The sequence below is a fragment of the Urocitellus parryii genome, chromosome 13 (assembly GCF_045843805.1).
Source record: "Urocitellus parryii isolate mUroPar1 chromosome 13, mUroPar1.hap1, whole genome shotgun sequence".
Classification (NCBI taxonomy): Eukaryota; Metazoa; Chordata; class Mammalia; order Rodentia; family Sciuridae; genus Urocitellus; species Urocitellus parryii.
Window position 1 is genome coordinate 66,362,117 of NC_135543.1, and position 18,085 is coordinate 66,380,201.

Consider the following 18,085-nt stretch of genomic DNA (forward strand, 5'->3'; position numbering starts at 1 on the left):
TGAGATGGCCTTCCACAGTTATTTCTGTGCTTACTAGGTAGCAATGAATAAAAAAAAAAAACCCTGTCTTCATAGACTTATGATGTTTATTTTCTAATAGTAGAGATAAGCAATATATGAAAACATGTAAAATAAATAATACATTAAATGTTGACAAATATGGAAAAAAATAAAGTGGGAAAATGGGTGATAAGTATGCACAGGTGAAGCAGAGGTGTCCATCTTTAGATAGTACAGTGACGTAGCCTTGTGAAGAACACAGTGCATGGGTTGGTGCACTATGAAAATGTATCAAATACTGCCTTGTACTATAATCATTAACTGTATATTCTCCTAGTGTAGATTATAAATTTGTGGTTATAAGGACAATGTTCATGTAACATTTCATAGTTCATACATATGTTCATATGACATTTTATTGTTTTTTTGGTGTTTGGGTTTTTTGGGGGGGGGTACTGGGGATTGAACCCATCGGGCTCTTAACCACTAAGCCACATATAACTAACCTTTTTAATATTTTATTTAGAGAAAGGGTCTTACTGACTTGCTTAGGGCCTCACTAAGTTGCTGAGACTGGTTTTGAACTTGTGATCCTCCTGCCTCAGCCTCCTGAACCACTGAGATTACAGGCATGCACTACTACCCAGCTAGGTTTTTTTTCCCCTTAATCTAATGACCAACACCACTTAGGAACACTATTTAATCTCTGGAGCTATTTATCTGCAAAATTAAGAAATGGATAAAATTATTTTGCAGTTTCTGCCTCATTCTAAAATTTTATATTTATGAATTAAAGAATATATCTGAGAAATAATGAAACATACTGCAGTTGGAATGATAGAAATATCAGAAGAATGTTCTGTGTTTTATATCTATTACCACATGGAGTGACTGACAATATTTAGGGAATGCTTCTTAGCAAAGCCTCATCGACAAAATACTGTTTGCCTGGGCCAACTACAAGATGGAGTTATTTCATTTTACAGATTGCTTATTGTTTGATATTACTGTGGTACACATTCTTAAACTCCTCCAGTAAGTATGTATGCGCACTGCTATTTACAAAATACTCAGCTGGTTCAGTTATAAAGATTCCTCAAGATTAAATTTTGTGTGCCACATGCTTTCTTCAGTATTTTTTTCAATATATACATATTTTTTTAGTTGTAGATGGACACAATACCTTTATTTTATTATTATGTAGTGCTGAGGATTGAACCCAGTGCCTTCTACTTGCGAGGTGAGCATTCTACTACTGAGCTACAATCCTAGCCCATCTTTGGTATTTGTTTTTTAAAAGTGTTTTTTTTTTCCTTTTAAAAAAAGCATGAAAAGTTATAACTGGAAGGGGTTTGGGACAAAACTTCTCAGATTTTTCATTGTACAGGTAAACTGAATGAGTTTTTATATACTCATGCTTATTTTTTCAAACCTCTAAGAGAATCACAGTCCATTTTATGCTTGTACTGGCTTCCCCAAGAATGCTCATGAAGTTACTGTTCTAACTTCTAATAAAGTTACCAAGATTAGCTTCAAAGTAACTTTGAAGGGCCATTTGCTCAATGATCAGGAGCTACGCTAAGTGAATCACCTTCATAGACATTAACTGCAGCTGCTGTGAAGACCAATTTTGTGAGGTGTCTCTAAGAAGCAACCTAATGAGTTCATCATCTGTTGTAGAACTGTGTGATGGATCAAATATGGAGATTGGCCCCACTAGTTTATATATTCAGGGATAGTCCTTTCACTATTTACAGGAACCAACAGTTTAAATTAGACATACAATATCTATATTTATATTTACTGCATGACCAATATTTAAGTCAAGAATAGTGAATAGGAGGGGCCTTTAATAGATTTTATTATTATTTAAATATGTTGAGGCCCACAAAAAAGATTGCCATTTGTGTTAGTTGACTCTCCCTAGCTGTGACAAAATACCTGAGAAGGTGAACTTAAAGGGCGAAAGATTTATTTTGGCCCATGATATCAGAAGTGTCTTCCTGGCCCCATCTCTGTGGACTTGTAGTGAGGTAGAACATCATGGAGGGGAGTGTGTAGTGGAGCAAAACTGCTCACCTAATGGTGCCAGGAAGCAGGGTAAGAGAGGAAAGGGACAAGATATGCCCTTCAAGGACACCCACTTCCTCCAACTAAGCCCATCTCCTAAAGTTTCCACCACCTCCCAACAGTACCACTCATCTGGGGAACCTCACCTTCAACACGTGAGACTTTGGGGAACATTTCAGATCCAAACTTACCACTGAAAATTTGTTAACAGGAAAGGGGGGCACACCACATTGGGCGGGGCCGTGGATTGAGAATCCCTGGGGGGTCAGTCAGTAGGCAGATGGGAAAAGGGAATCTGTGGGCAGGTGTCTTTCTCTTGGTTTCCATGGGAAAGAGACCTATAAATCAGGTGACTGTCCCTGGACTCTGGATTGTTTGATTTATGTTTGAGAAGCATGCTCCAGGGCAGGATTTTCAACTGTTTCTCAGGATTGGCTAACCTTTAGAAAGGTATTTACTCCAGGGTCAGCAAGACTCCAGGTGTCAAAATCAGAATTCAGTAAAAAATCAAGGTTAATATGGAACCCTGCCTCCCAAAGCCTTTTTTTAAATCCAACTTAGTAGAAATGGAAGAATAAATACCTTAAAAAATTCTCTCCTCCATAAAAGCAATGGGGAAACTGGCAAAAGCTGTCAGAATCAATGTTTTCAGAATACTTGAAATTAACCAAACACTTGTAGTTACACAGAAAGCATTTATTCAGAAGGTGGAAGCATCTTGGTAAGAAGAATGAACTTTGTGGCACTTAAAATGCCCTATTCCTCTCTCTCTCCCTTTCCAGTCCACATTAACCTTGAAAACCAAAATTCCCTAATCACAACGATAACCAGCAGTCTGGCAGACACGAGAGGGGACAGAATGGGTTAAGTTCTTTGGAAACCTCATATTTCCAGTGAACTGTCATTGATGACCTGTCCCTTGGTCTTTTGAATAATCTCATTTGACTATCTTTGATCTGACTCAGAACTCACCAAGTGTCAAAAACCTTTTTACCTAGGAACATCTGATGAAAATAATTGGAAGTAACTTTTAAAACTTCTTGTCTGCCTGAGGAAGTAGATAGTAGTTGAGACAAATAGCAGGTTTATCAAAAAAGAATAAAGGGAAAAATTGGAGGATGAGATGGCTGTGAGAGCTGTGAAAAGCTCTGACATGTTCTTAGGAATCTAGAAGGTCCTGCTTGTATCTAGGGTTATACTCATGCCCAGGGCTGTATGGCTGCTCAGGAAAGACCTGAGATGGCTCCAGATTCTTGCTACTGGCTGACCATAAACCCTCTGCCAAAAAAAAAGTGAAGGCTAAAACGGAATGTTTACTTATTTTATTGATTATTGAAGGAGTGCCCTAACAAACACACTCAGAGGTTCTTGGTAAAGACCAAGAGACAATGGTTGTAGATATTCAAGTAAATCTCTGAATACAGTAGTACCCCCCTTTTCTACAGAGGATATTTTCCATGATACTCTGTGGATGCGTCAAATCATGGTTGTACCTAACCCAGTATACAAAATCATCCCTTGGAGCCACACAGCTTGATTCTAAGATCTCACACAGGTGTTAAAGTCCCTTATATAAAATGGTATAGTATTTTCATATAACCTACACACATTCTCCCATATACTTTAAATCATCTCTACATTACATATAATACCTAAAATAATGTGATGCTTTGTAAATAGTTGTTCTGTATTATTTAAGGAATAATGATAAGAAAAGTCTGTATGTGGTCAGAATATTTGCAGTTTTTTTTTTTTTTTAAAGAGAGAGGAGAGGGAGAGAGAGAGAGAGAGAGAGAGAGAGAGAAAGAACTTATTTATTTATTTTAGTTCTCGGCAGACACAACATCTTTGTATGTGGTGCTGAGGATCGAACCCGGGCCGCACGCATGCCAGGCGAGCGCGCTACCGCTTGAGCCACATCCCCAGCCCAGAATATTTGCAGTTTTTTCAGATATTTTTGGTGCATCATCAAGTAAATCTGTGGATGTTGACCCGACTGATGTGGAATGTTTACTATGTATTTTCCTGTATGTAAGACCTATGATAAAGTTTAATTTATAAATTAGTCATAATAAGATATTAATAACTGTAACACAGTAAAACAATTGTAACAGTCTAGTATAGCAACCATTTTGTGAATGTATTCTCTAAAATATTGGTTAATTTTTCTTTTACCACTGTGGACTTTGCTTGTTGTTGTAGTTTTATGCACAACAGCTAAAGTAGCATGAATTTCTTTTTCTTTTAAAATTTCATGGATAGAAGATTTATTATTATACATCTTAGCAACTTCAGCACACAATTTATTTTCTTTCCTCATTAAGTTGAGAAGTTTCACCTTTTCTCTCATAGAAAGCATGTTATGGCTTCTTGTTGGCATAGCTGTTTTGCCAGCATCACTGTTGCACTTTTTTTTTGTTACTAAGGGTTACTTAACACTGGCATTGTGGTATTGGATAATCTGATAATTGAAATGGCTGCTATGTGACCATGGGTGGGTTGTGTATATATATAGCACTTGACAAAAGGGTGATTTATATCCTGAGCAGGGTGGAGCAGACCATTGCAAGATTTTAAGGGAACATAATTTAAAACTTACTAATTATTTATTTCTGGAATTTTCCACTTGATATTTTTGGGCCACAGTTGACTTTGGGTAGCTATAACTACTAGAAGTGAAACTAAGGATAAAAAGGACCTCTATGTTAGCTGATTACTTAATTTGCAACACACAACAAAAAATACAGAGTTTACAGATTAACTCAGAAAAGCCATTAAACAAATAAAAATAACAAAAAATGCAATAACATTCTCTGGGGAGGTGGGAATATAGTTTTCAGAATTGCTATACTGTATTATTTAATAATGTAAATTTTCAACAAAAGTTACAGGCAAAAAAAAATTATAACAAAGGATGGCACACAGGAGGAGAAAACATCAATAGATGCTGCCTTGAGGAAGCCGATGTTCAGATTTCAATCAGCTCAAAGACCTAAGAAAACCATATGAATGATGTCTGTGGCAACAAATTACCTTAGTCTTCTTCGCGTGAGAATATGTTTATTTGCATTACCTATGGAAAGTTTCCCTGGAAATGAGAATTCTAGTTTTTAGTTCTTTTATTTTGGCTCCTGAAATGTGTGCCACTTGCTTCTGGCTTCCATAGTTCTTGATGAGAAATCCACAAGTAAGTCATTGTTCCCTTTTTTTGGAATTCCTCATTTCTCTCTGCTTACTCTCAAGAACTTTTCTTTGCCCTCAGTTTTCAGATATTCAGCTATGATTTGTCAGGGCTTAGAAATCTTTAATTTTATTCTGTTTGTGTGTGGGGGGTAAAATTTGGGAAGTATTCAGCCCTTCTTTCTTTCTTTCTTTTTTGGTATCAGGGATTAAACCCAGAGGCACTTAACCACTGGGAAATGGGGATGTGGCTCAGTGGTAGAGGGCTTGTCTAGCATGTACAAGACCCAGAATCATTAAAAAAAAAAAGTTATTTCTCCTATTAAACTTTGCCTCTGTGCCCTAATAATCATCCTCTCTGTAACCCTCTCTCCCATATCCTTCTCAGGCTTTGGTAACCAGTATTTTATTCTGTTTCTATGAGATCAATTTTTTAGCTTCAACATGTGAGAACATGCAGTGTCTCTTTCTGTACCTGCCTTTTTTTCTCTTATCATAATGTGATTCAGTTCCAGACATACTGTTACAGATAACAGAATGAATAAAAATAGAATTTTCATAACTAATATTTCATTTTTGTGTGTATGTGTGTGTACATACAACACACCACATTTTAAAGAAAATTCATTCATCCATTGATGAACTTCTCTGGATCTTGGCTATTTTGAATAGTGCGGCAATGACAAGTATGGTGGTACACGTCTGTAATCCCAATGGCTCAAGAGGCTGAGGCAGGAAAATCACGTGTTCAAAGCCAGCTTTAGCAACTTAGCAAGGGTGTAAGTGAAATAAATGTATGAATAAAAAAGGGGCTGGGATATTGCTCAGTGGCCAAATGCCCTGGGTTTAATCCCTAGTACAAAAAAAAAAGTGCAGCAATAAAGATGCAAGTATGGATTCTTTGACATATGATTTTATTTCTTTCGGGTATATGCCCATGTTGGAAAAACAAATTGCCTATTTTCCTTTGGTTTCTCACCATAATTAACACAGAAGACTTCTATAACTTCAGAAGATGTAGGATTTCTCACTACAAGCAAACAAGCATTACAGCAACAGACAGCTGGATATCCTCAAATTTAATTCTGGTACTATTTGGAGATAGCATCAGATCCCACAGGTTGAGGGCTCAGTCCCCAAGACTGCTTCCCACTTTATATGCCAGTTCCAAAACCTAGGTTGTTTCATCTATGCCTCTGGCCTATTGGCTGTAAATCAAGATTTTCACAAGCCTCCTCCTTGGGTTCAGTTAATTTGCTTGAGGCACTTACAGACCTCAAGAGAAATATGTACTTATTTACTGGCTTATTACAAATACTTTTACAAAAGATAAAGTTGAGGGGATTCACAGGGCAGGGTACTAGAAAAGGGGCTTGGAGCTTCCATGTCCTCTTCTCGGTGCGCCACTCTCCAGGCACCTACACATTTTTAGCTGTCTGAAAACTCTCTAGAACCCTATCATTTTGGATTTTATAGTGGAGAATTAATTTCATAGGCTTGATTGACTAAATAATTGGCCATTGGTAATCAACTTTCAGCTACTCTCTTCTTCCTGGAGGTTGAAGGTAGAGCTGCAAGTCCCAACCTCTAACCCTGTCTTGGTCTGCTCTAGCCCTGAAGCTTCCTAGGGGCTAACAGCCATCAGTCAACTCCTGAGTATAGAAAAAGGAACCATCACTTTGGGAATCCCAAGGATTTCAGGAGTTGTGGGTCAGGAAATGAAGATGAAAACTAAATACATATTTTATAGTATCACAGCCTGGCAGTGGGATAGCAGTATGTTGGACCACATACTATTTTTAAAAAAAGTTTAATTGTATGTATTCCTGGTATACAGTGTGATATATCAATACATATATACAATGTGTACTGATAAAATCAGGGTGATTGTTCCCATCATATTATCAATATGTTTGAAGACTTCAAGCTTCTCTCTACTAGCTCTTCATGAAACATAATTAATAAAAGCTTTTTTTTTTTTTTTTTTTTTTTTGAGGATGATGATATTTTGCAGTCCTAGAGGCCTAGAAGCCTGCTCCAGGTCTCTTTCCGTTTGTGATGGCAGTTGGTAATTTGGGCATTCCTTTGCTTATAGATGTAATACTCTGTTTTCATACGGTGTTCTTCCGGTGTCTGTTTGCTATTATTTTGTTGAGGATTTTTAATATATGTACAGTGTCTGACTTACGATGTTTCAGCTTAACAATTTTTCAACTTAACAATACTGTTTAAAAAATACTGTGAAAGTGTACTCATACAACTGTTCTGTTTTTCAGCTTTAGTATAGTATTCAATAACTTACATGAGATTTTCAACACTTCATTATAATATAGGCATTGTGTTAAATGATCTTGCCCACCTGTAGGCTGATGTAAATCAGGTAAATCTCTATGCTTATTGTAGGTATATTCAAATTTTCTTTTTCAAGAAAGAACTATATTCAAATTTTTCTTTCAGTTTTGCTCATTTCTATATTATTAAAAATGTGTCTATTTCAGCCAAGTTATCTAATTTGTTGATGTGCAATTGTTCATAGCATTCTCTTATTATCCCTTTTATTTCTGTTAGATCAGTAGTAATACCCCAGTTTTATTTCTGATTTTGGTAACTTGAGTCTTCTTTTTTCTTAGCCTTGCCAAAAAGTTTGTCAAGTTTGTTATTTTTTTAATTTAATTTTATTTTCTAAGAATCCCCTTCCGTTTGGTTTGGTTTATTTTTCTGTTAACTATTTCCTTGATATCTGTTGTAATCTAAATTATTACTTTCTTCCCTCTGGTAGCTTTGGTTTTAGTTGTCTCTTCTTTTTCTAGTTCCTTAAGGTGTAACATTAGGCTATTCATATAAGATCTTTTTTTAAAATTTTTTTTAAATTGTTGATAGATTTTAATTTTATTTATTTATATATGGTGCTGAGAATTGAACCCAGTGCCTCACACATGCTAGGCAAGTGCGCTACCGTTGAGCCATAGCCCCAGCCCATAAGATCTTCTTTTTAATGTTGATGTTACAGTTATAAATTTCCCTTTTTACACTGATTTTGTGCCGCATAAGTTTTACTATGTTATATTTTTATTTCAACTTATGTCCAAGTATTTTCTGATTCTTTCTTACGATTCTTCTTGACTTGCTGTTTAAGAGTATTTTGTATAGTTTACACATCCTTGTGAATTTTCTAAATCTATTAAGTTTTCTTATTGATTTCTACTTTTATTCTATTGTTCCTAGAAATATATTATTTCCATATTTTGTTACTTGTTTAAACTTGTTTTGTGACCTAACATATGGTCTTTCCTGAAGAAGGTATCAATAGAGAACAATATATATTCTACTGTTGTTGAGTATAATGTTTTGATATGCCTTTTGGGTCGAGTGGTTAACAGTGTTGTTCAAATCTTTGGTTTCCTTATTGATTTTCTATTCTAGCTGCTCTGTCCATTATTGAAAGTGGGTAGTTCAAGTGTCCAATTGTTATTTTTGAACTATTTCTATCTTTAACTCTGTCAAATTATAGTTCACATATTTGGGGGGTCTGTTGTTGGATGAGAGTATGTTTATAATTGTTATATCTTCTTGATAGCCTGACCCTTTTATCAATATCTAATGTAATTCTCTGCCTCATGTATTAATTTTTATTTAAGGTCTGTTTTTTCATCTGATGATAGGATAGAATCTTCATATCTCTTTTAGTTCCTATTTTGTTTACTAAAAAAAAATAACTCAGACTCAATTTCTCCTACTATACACTCACCCTATATATTCATAACACTTATCACTTCTGATAACAAATGCTGCAGTTTGACTATAGTTTGTTCCCCCAGAATTCCTGTGTTGGAATAATAAATCACTTGTCAGCTATAAAATGATTTCTTGTATGACAAGTCATTTTTCTCCTGAATTATCTTTTTCTTTGGCTTTTAACAGATTGAGTATAATGTGTCTTGGTGTAGATCTCCTTGAGTTTATTCTCCCTGAAGTTTTTGAGCTCCTGGGTGTATATATTAACTTTTGGGGCTTAATTGGTGGTCTTTGACTATTATTTCTTTTTGTTGTTGTTGTTCTGATCAGTTATACATGACAGCAGAATGCTCTTTTATTATGCACAAAAGTAGGGTCACAGCATTCGTGTGATCATACATGTACCTAGGGTAATGATGCCCATCTTATTCCACCATCTTTCCTATCCCCATGCCCCCTTCCCACTCCTCTCTCCCCTTTGGCCAATCCAAAGTTCCTCTATTCATCCCATGCTCCCCACTGCCCCATTATGGATTAGCATCCACTTATCAGAGAAAACATTTGGCCTTCGCTTTTTTGGAATTGGCTTACTTCACTTAGCATGATATTCTCTAACTCCATCCATTTACCTGCAAATGCCATAATTTTTTATTCTCTCTTATTACTGAGTAATATTCCATTGGGTATATATACCACAGTTTCTTTATCCATTCATCTATTGAAGGGCATCTAGGTTGGTTCCACAGTTTGGCTGTTATGAATTGAATGCTGTAAATATTGATGTGGCTGCATCACTGTAGTATGCTGTTTTTAAGTCCTTTGGGTATAGACCAAGGAGTTGGATAGCTGGATCAAATGGTGATTCCATTAGAAGTTTTCTGAGGTATCTCCATACTGCTTTCCAGATTGGTTGCACCAATTTGCAGTCCTACCAGCAGTATATGAGTGTACCTTTCCCCCCACATCCTCACCAACACTTATTGTTGCTTGTATTCTTTTTTTTTATGTATATCCTTTGTGTATTTTACCACATTTCACCTTTAAAACAAATTTTGTACAATATGTCAACATATCTGAGTCATTGAACAGTGGTTTAAAAAAACAAAACAACACAAAAAAAGCTAAGTATATACCTAAGCTGTAAGACTTAGTTTCATGCCATTGTCATCTGACTAATGGGGGAAAAACACCTGAATTACAATAACCCATCTCAACAAAATTTTCCAATTCAAATGAGAAGGGCTTCAATTTACAAATCTCTTTTGAAAGGGCAATATTAATGCAATTCACATCAGAACATCCAGTGAACACAATTTACAACAAGCCACAATTTTGCTATATGGTAGAACTTTCTACTGGTTTTTCAGTTCCTTCAGCCTTCTGGTTGCAGACTTGACTGTGACAGCAGAAGTGGTGTTGTAGGTCCAAGCACCACTAACCACTATTTTTATGCAGAAACCACAGTCCCAGATCCCCACAACCCATCTCTTCATCTTGGTTTTGCCACAGAAAGAACAAGTATACTTGGCGAGCCGGCTGATTTCAATTTTCTTCACTATTTTCCGGAGGGAGGCACTGTAGTGGGTCCCATATTTACCGACGATTCCGAATTTCTTAGTGTGTTTAGCCATGTCGCTGCGACTTATGTCCGAGACTGAAGAGCTGTTGCTTGTATTCTTGATGACTGTCCTTCTGACTGGGAGGAGATGAAATCTTAGAGTAGTTTTGATTTGCATTTCTGTAATTACTAGAGATGTTGAACACTTTTTCATATACTTGTTGATCTATTGTATATCTTCTTCTGAGAAGTGTCTGTTTAGGTCCTTAGCTCATTTATTGATTGGGTTGTTTTATTGGTGTTAAGTTTTTTGAGTTCTTTATATATCCTGGAGATTAGTGCTCTATCTGATGTATGTGTGGTAAAAATTTGCTCCCATACCGTAGGCTATCTCTTCACCTCTTTGATTATTTCTTTTTGCTGAGAAGAAGCTTTTTAATTTGAATTCATCCCATTTATTGATTCTTGATTTTTATTTCTTGTGCTTTAGGAGTCTTGTTAAGTCAGGACCTAATCTGACATGATAAAGATTTGGACCTACTTTTTCTTCTATTAGACATAGGTTCTCTGGTCTAATTCCCAGGTCCCTGATCCACTTTGAGTTGAGTTTCATGCATGGTGAGAGATAGGGGTTTAGTTTCATTTTGCTGCATATGGACATCCAGTTTTCCCAGCACCATTTGTTGAAGAGGCTATCTTTTGTCCAGTGTGTGTTTTTGGCACCTTTGTCTAGTTGACCATTATTTCTTGAGATTGCTTTGAGACCTTTTCTTTCTTAGCGCTCCTTCTGTGAACTCCGTTATATGTATTTTGGTATTCTTTTAGGTGTCCCCCAAATCTCTTAGGCTTGTTTATTTTCTTTATTCTTTTTTTTTTTCTTTTCTTGAGCTGGATAATTTCACTTGAGCTATGGTAATTTTAACCTCTTTTTTTTTTTTTGTATCAGGAATTAAACCAAGGGGTGTTTAACCACTGAGCCACATCCATAGCCCTTTTTATTCTTTTTTTTTTTTTTTGAATTTTGAGACTAGGTCTCCCTAAGTTGCTGAGGCTGGCCTCAAAACTGCAATTCTCCTGCCTCAGCCTTCTAAGCTGCTGGGATTAGAGTATTTGTTTGGGAGCCAAAGGAATGCAGTATTAGGGTTCCATTCTGCAGTGCCCCCCTCTGCTGGCTAAAGGGAGAGGTCTTTCCCTAACTTCTTGTGGTTGTTGTTTTATCTGCACCCTTTGGTAGTTCTGGGTTATAGGCAGCTCAAGTATCCAAACTGGTATATATAGGAGGCAAAAATAAACTCCAAGGAATTCATCATCAGGTCTTTCTTAGATTCCAGAATACTACCAATTCTGCTTTTTTTCTGCCAAAATTTCAGATCTTCTGATGTTTGCTTTCTCTGTGTGTCCAGTGTTTTCAGTTATAGTTAATGGGAGCTTTTCAGTTGGTGTGCTTACTCCATTATAGCTTGAACAGGAACTCGATTCCAACAAGCATTTATTTAGTGAATGAATAAATTGGACTAACAGATTTTGGCCCCAATTTGCTCATAGTTTATGTGGCTGACAGTGTTACAATAGATAAAGTATTAGGTGAATTAAGACAGATTTCTATGGGAGCTCATAGGGAAAGAAGTGAAATTATTTATAGCTATTAGGGAATAGGATATGTGGTGCAGGAATTATGCAATATAGTTTAGTTGTGACACTTATAGTTATGGGTAAGGTCCTCCACAAGACTGCCTCCTTTTAGACCCCAGCTTCAAGTTTTAGGGTCCACCTGCATTAATAACTGATAGGCTATGAATTCAGGAGTTCCTGTTAGGCCCCTAGGTTCAATAGTTGCTAAAACCATGAGGAGCTTACTGAAAACACTATGCTCATAATTACCATTTTATTATTAAGGTTAAAATTTAGAAACAACCAAATGCAAGCAGCACATACATCGCTGGTGGCTGTGAGAGGAAGGGCAAGGGGCTGGGAATAGACATCTTTCTTGTAGAATCTAGCATATCACCCTCCCAGCAAATCAAAATGTTCCCCAGTCAGGAAGTTACACTGAGCTCCTAGGTTCAGAGTTTTTATTTGGGTTTACATAGGCATGATTGATTAAATTATTGGCCATGTGATTGAGCTCACTCATCAGTACTCTTTCTTCCTGGAGGTCTCGCTAGTCCAAGTCCATTCTTTTACTAATGTGGCATTTGAAAGACTGATAGGACTTAAACTTTTGGAAAGGGCATTTCAGGCTGAGATAGTAGCAATCATAGAGTGAAAAACATGCAGAAGTTCAAGGTTTAGTATGTAGAAGTATATCCAGTACTTTTTTAATGTTAGCATAGAACATATAAAGGAAGAATAAGAAGTAAAGCTAGATTTGGTCTATCATTTAATAGTATTTATTAATCATACTCTCTTATTTCTACAGAGCTGAAGAAAAAAGAGATTTATTCATGTTCTTCCGAAGCCTACATTTTTTTGTGGAGTGGTACAAGTGTCGTAAGCGCACATTTAAACATTTTAAGGTAAAGTTTAAAGTCTTTGAATTTAAACATATATGGAAAATGAAACTGGTTGTAAATTTGGAGATTCAATCGTAGCATAGTTTTCTCAAAAGTTTTCAAAGAAGAGAAAATATTTCCATTGACTTCAGGAATTTGCAGTTCTTTGTAATAAATTGAGAAGAAGCTTCAGTATAAACTAGTGACTAATTTATATTGTGGGATGTTTTAAAAGAAATAGAGTAAAATTTTAATGTATTTTAAGATGTACATTTTGAAAAATCAGTCTTTCAAGGGTACTTGAAATAAAATAATAAATTCTACTAAAAAATACAGTCAGAGCAGGCTTGTCATGAAGTACTATAATCTTAACTTCCTGATCCAGACTGTATTTTGAATCTTTTGATTCTTGCACATTTTTAGTTTAAATATTGAAGTCTGTTTTGTGAAGTAATGAGTCTTTGGGCTGGTGGAGAGACTTTAAAGCACTTGTTTTTATTTGTTTTGTGGGTGTAACCAGAATTGTTTGGCTGTTCGGTAATCATTCAGGTCTTTCTTAGCTTGATGGTATCACATTATTGACAGCAGTGAATCATACAAAAACCACCTGTGAAAGAGTCAACATAAAATTTTAAGGTTCATGTTCCTTAAAAAGCCTAATGGTCATGACTGTTGTTTTTAAGATTGATACTAACTCCTCTTTATTTTGGGCTCTATTCCTTTTTTACTATTATTATAAGATTTATTCTCTTTGGCATAGCTAATAAAATTTGTCAGGCAGAGGATTTTCTTCAGAATGAAACATGGTCATTTCCCATACTATGGTTCCTTGAGGTGTTTTCATGATTTTGTCATATTTTCTTATATGTAGTCTTGTGCTAGGACAATTAAATATCTGTGTTTCACAACTGGTAAAATATAATGACTGGGAGATTTGCTGGCAGTTGAGGTAGTGAATGAGTCACCCAGTACTGCTGTTTCATTATGCACCTGAGTGGCTGATGGTAACTGTGAGCTGTGGTCCCCATTTCCTAAGCTGTTTTGACTCTAGCTGCTCTCCAGGCAAGTGAAGAAGTATGATTGGTATGTTGATTCTATAGAGGATAGAGCACTCCATGAGCTGGCTTTTGCTGGTGATAATATAACTAGGATTGAAAAAAGCATTGATTTTTTTTTTTTCTACAGCCATCACCATTAATCTTCTCTGTATATTTTGCATTATCCAAAACTGAAACTCTGTACCCATCAGTTCCCATTCCCTCCTTGCCCCATCCCCTGGTAAACAGTTTTATGTTTTCTGGTTCTGTGAATTTGAGTATTCCAGGTACCTCATACAAGAGGAGTTGACTTTTGGTCTGGATTAGTTCACATCATCGTTTATCAGTGTTGCAGCATGTTTCAGGTTTCCTTTTTAAGGCTGAATATTTTCTTGTGTGGATGTATCACGTTTTGCTTATCCATTTGTCTGTGGATGGGCACTTGGGTTGTTTCCATGTTTTGGCTGTTAGAATAATGTGGCTCTGAACATATATGTACCAATATCTCTTCACATGTCCCTGCCTAGAATTTTTAAGTATTTATCTGGACATGGAATTGCTGAATCATAGGATAGTTCTAAGTTGAATTTTTGGAAGAATCACAAACTGGTTTCCACAGCAGCTGTGCCATTTTACATCCTATTAACCAATATAAGGGTTCCAGTTTCTCCAAAACCTCTCCAACACTTGGTATTTTCTGTTTTTTTTTTTTTGTTGTTGTTGTTTTTTTTTGTTGTTGTTGTTTTGTTAGTAGTCTAATAGGTGTGTAGTGATATCTCATTGTGGTTTTGATTTGCCTCTTTCTAGTAGATTAGCAATGCTAATGTCTTTTCTTGTGCTTCTTGGCCATTAATATATTTAATGGGTAAGTTCTTTCTCCATTTTTGAATTAGGATTTTTGTTGTTGTTGAATTGTAAAGTTTCATATATATATATATATGGTAGAAATTGGTTTCTCTTATATATATGTAGTTTCTTTCTCTGGATGAAGACAGTGTCTTTTTTTAAAAAAAATTTTGTTTTAGTTATACATAACAATAGAATGCATTTATACATTTTGGTATATCATACATAGGTGAAGTATAATTTCTCATTTTTCTGATTGTACATGTTGTAGAATCACATCAGTCATGCAGTCATACATATACATAAGGTAATAATGTCTGTACCATTCTACTATTCTTCCTATCCATGTATTCCCTTCCTCCACTTCTTTCACTCCCCGCTACCTAATCTAAGTTAATTCTGTTCTTCTCTAGTACCCCTCAATTTATTGTGAATTAGCATCTTCATATCAGAGGAAACATTTGGTCTTTGGTCTTTTGGGATTGGTGTATTTCACTTAGCATGATATTCTCCAACTCCATCCATTTACCAGCAAATGCCATAATTTCATTCTTCTTTATGGCTCAGTAATAGTATTCCATTGAATATATATACCACATTTTCCTTATCCATTCTTCTATTGAAGGACATTTAAGTTGTCTCCATAGTTTAGGTATTATGAATTGAGCTGGTATAAACATTGATGTGGCTGCGTCACTGTAGTATGCTGATTTTAAGTCCTTTGGGTATAGACCAAGGAGTGTTAATGCACAGAAATTTTTAATTTTCATAAAAAACTGTTTCTCACATGTTTCTTTATGGCCTGTGTTTTTTGTGTCCTATTCAATAAACTATTACTATATTAATTGTCATAAAGATTTATTTCTGTTTTCTTTTCAAAATTTAATAATTTAGCTCTGAAGGCTATGTATTTGATTTTTGTTGTTGTTGTTGTTTGTATGTTTGTTTATGGTACCAGGAATTGAACCCAGGGGCACTTAACCACTGAGACACATCTCTGCTTTATTTATTTATTTATTTATTTATTTATTTATTTATTTATTTATTGAACTGTCCATACTTCAATTCTTTTTCTATTTTTAGTTGTAGACAGATACATTGCCTTTATTTATTTATTTATTTATTTATTTATGTGGTGCTAAGGCTTGAACTCAGTGCCTTATACAAGCTAGGCAAGTGCTTTACCACTGATCTTCAACCCTAGCCCCTCTTTTTATTTTTTATTTTGAGACAAGGTCTTACTAAGTTGCTTAGGGCCTCACTAAGTTGCTGAGGCTGGCTTTGAACTTGTATTTCTCCTAAAATCTTTGCCACTTCCACCTCAGAGCAATAATCTTCAGGATATATAAAAAATTTAAAAAAAGTTAACACCAGAAAAACAAATAACCCAATCAGTAAATGGGCAAAGGAACTGAATAGATACTTCACAGCAAAAGAAATACAATCGGTGAACAAATATATTAAAAAAATGTTCAAATCTCTAACAAGTAGATAAATGCAAATCAAAACTACACTGAGATTTCATCTTACTCCAGTCAGAGTGGCAATTATCAAGAATACAAGTAACAGTAAATGTTGGTGAGGGTGTGGGGGAAAAGGTACACTCATATATTCCTGGTGGGACTGCAAACTGGTGCATGGAGATTCCTCAGAAAACTTGGAATGAAACCACAGTTTGACCCAGTTATCCCAAAGGAATTAAAATCAGCATACTGCAGTGGCACAGCCACATTAATGTTTTTAGCAGCTCAATTCACAATAGCTAAGCCAGGGAACCAATCTAGGTACCCGTCAACAGATAAATGGATAAAGAGAATGTGGTACGGATACACAATGGAACGTTACTTAGCCATAATGAAGAATGAAAGTTTGGCCTCTACAGTTAAATGGATGGAACTGGAGGCTTATCATGCTAGGTGAAATAAACCAATCTTTAAAAAACCAAAGGCCGAATGTTCTCTCTGATATTGTGGACGGTATCACATAATAAGGGTTGGGGGGAGAATAGAGGTACTTTGGTTTAGACAAAAGGGAATAAAGGGAAGGGAGAAGGTATGGGAATAAAGGGAAGGGAGAGGTATGGGAATAGGAAAGACAGTGGATGAATTGGACATAAGTTTCTTTTGTTAGTATATGAATACATGACCATTGTAACTCCCCATCATGTACAACCACAGAATGGGAAGTTGTACATTTATGTATAATATGTCAAAATATTCTACTGTTATGTATAACTAAAAAGAACACAAAAAACTAAAAAAAAAAAAAAAAAAAAAAAGGAAGCAGCAGAGCCAAGATTTGATTCCAAGTAGTCTCCTGGCTCTGAAGTCCATGACATCCTTGGGAAAAGAACAAATCTGAAATTTGTCTGCCCAGTGTTTACCAGTCATTCTATTTTAATGTTTTATATCACTGTATAACAAATAAAATGATCTGTGTAATGAACATGTAATTCTTTGCATCTGAAGACTTAATCTTTATCATCCCACATGATTTTGCACAATGCCTGCTTTTATAACGATTTTTTGTATTGGCAATGTTTATAGCAGCACAACTCACAATAGCTAACCTACTAGGTTAGTTTCCCTTCAACAGATGAAGAAAATGTGGTGTGTATACACAGTGGAATATTACTCAACCTTAAAAATGATTTTTATTGGTAAATGGATGGACCTGTAAACTATCATGCTAAGTGAAATAAGGCAATCCCAAGATCCAAAGATCATGTGTTCTCTCTGATATGTATATATATAACAACACAATAAGTGGAGGAGGGGAAGAATAAAATTCAGTGAATTAGACAAAGGAGAATGAAGGCAAGGGAGTGGGGGTGGGAAAAGAAAAGAAAAGACAGTGGAATTAATTGGACATAACTTTCCTATGCTCACATATGAATACACCTCTAGAGAAATTCCACATCATGTACAATCTCAAGAATGGTATACTAATTAGAATAAGTTATACTCCAAGTATGTATAATCTGTCAAAATATACTCTACTGTCATATATATCTAAAAAGTACAAATTAAGTAGATAAATAAATAGAATGAACTTGAGATCCTCCTGCCTCAGCCTCCAGAACCGCTAGTATTATAAGCATGTGTCACTGCGCTAAGTTTGGATTAAGTTTTGTTTGTGGTGTAAGGTAAGGCATTCTTTTGCATGTG

General features: G+C 35.6%; 1 protein-coding gene and 1 pseudogene across 1 annotated transcript in view; one reads left to right on the forward strand and one right to left on the reverse strand.

Annotated features, from left to right (window-relative positions):
• The window catches only part of Cenpp (centromere protein P), a 219,901-nt gene that overhangs the window by 31,061 nt on the left and 170,755 nt on the right, over positions 1–18,085 (forward strand). The window contains exon 5 of the mRNA XM_026406944.2: positions 12,963–13,059. Within this exon, the coding sequence (XP_026262729.1) occupies positions 12,963–13,059 (97 nt within the window). The remainder of the gene's footprint in view (positions 1–12,962; positions 13,060–18,085) is intronic.
• Positions 10,338–10,616, reverse strand: LOC113195424 (large ribosomal subunit protein eL43 pseudogene; annotated as a pseudogene).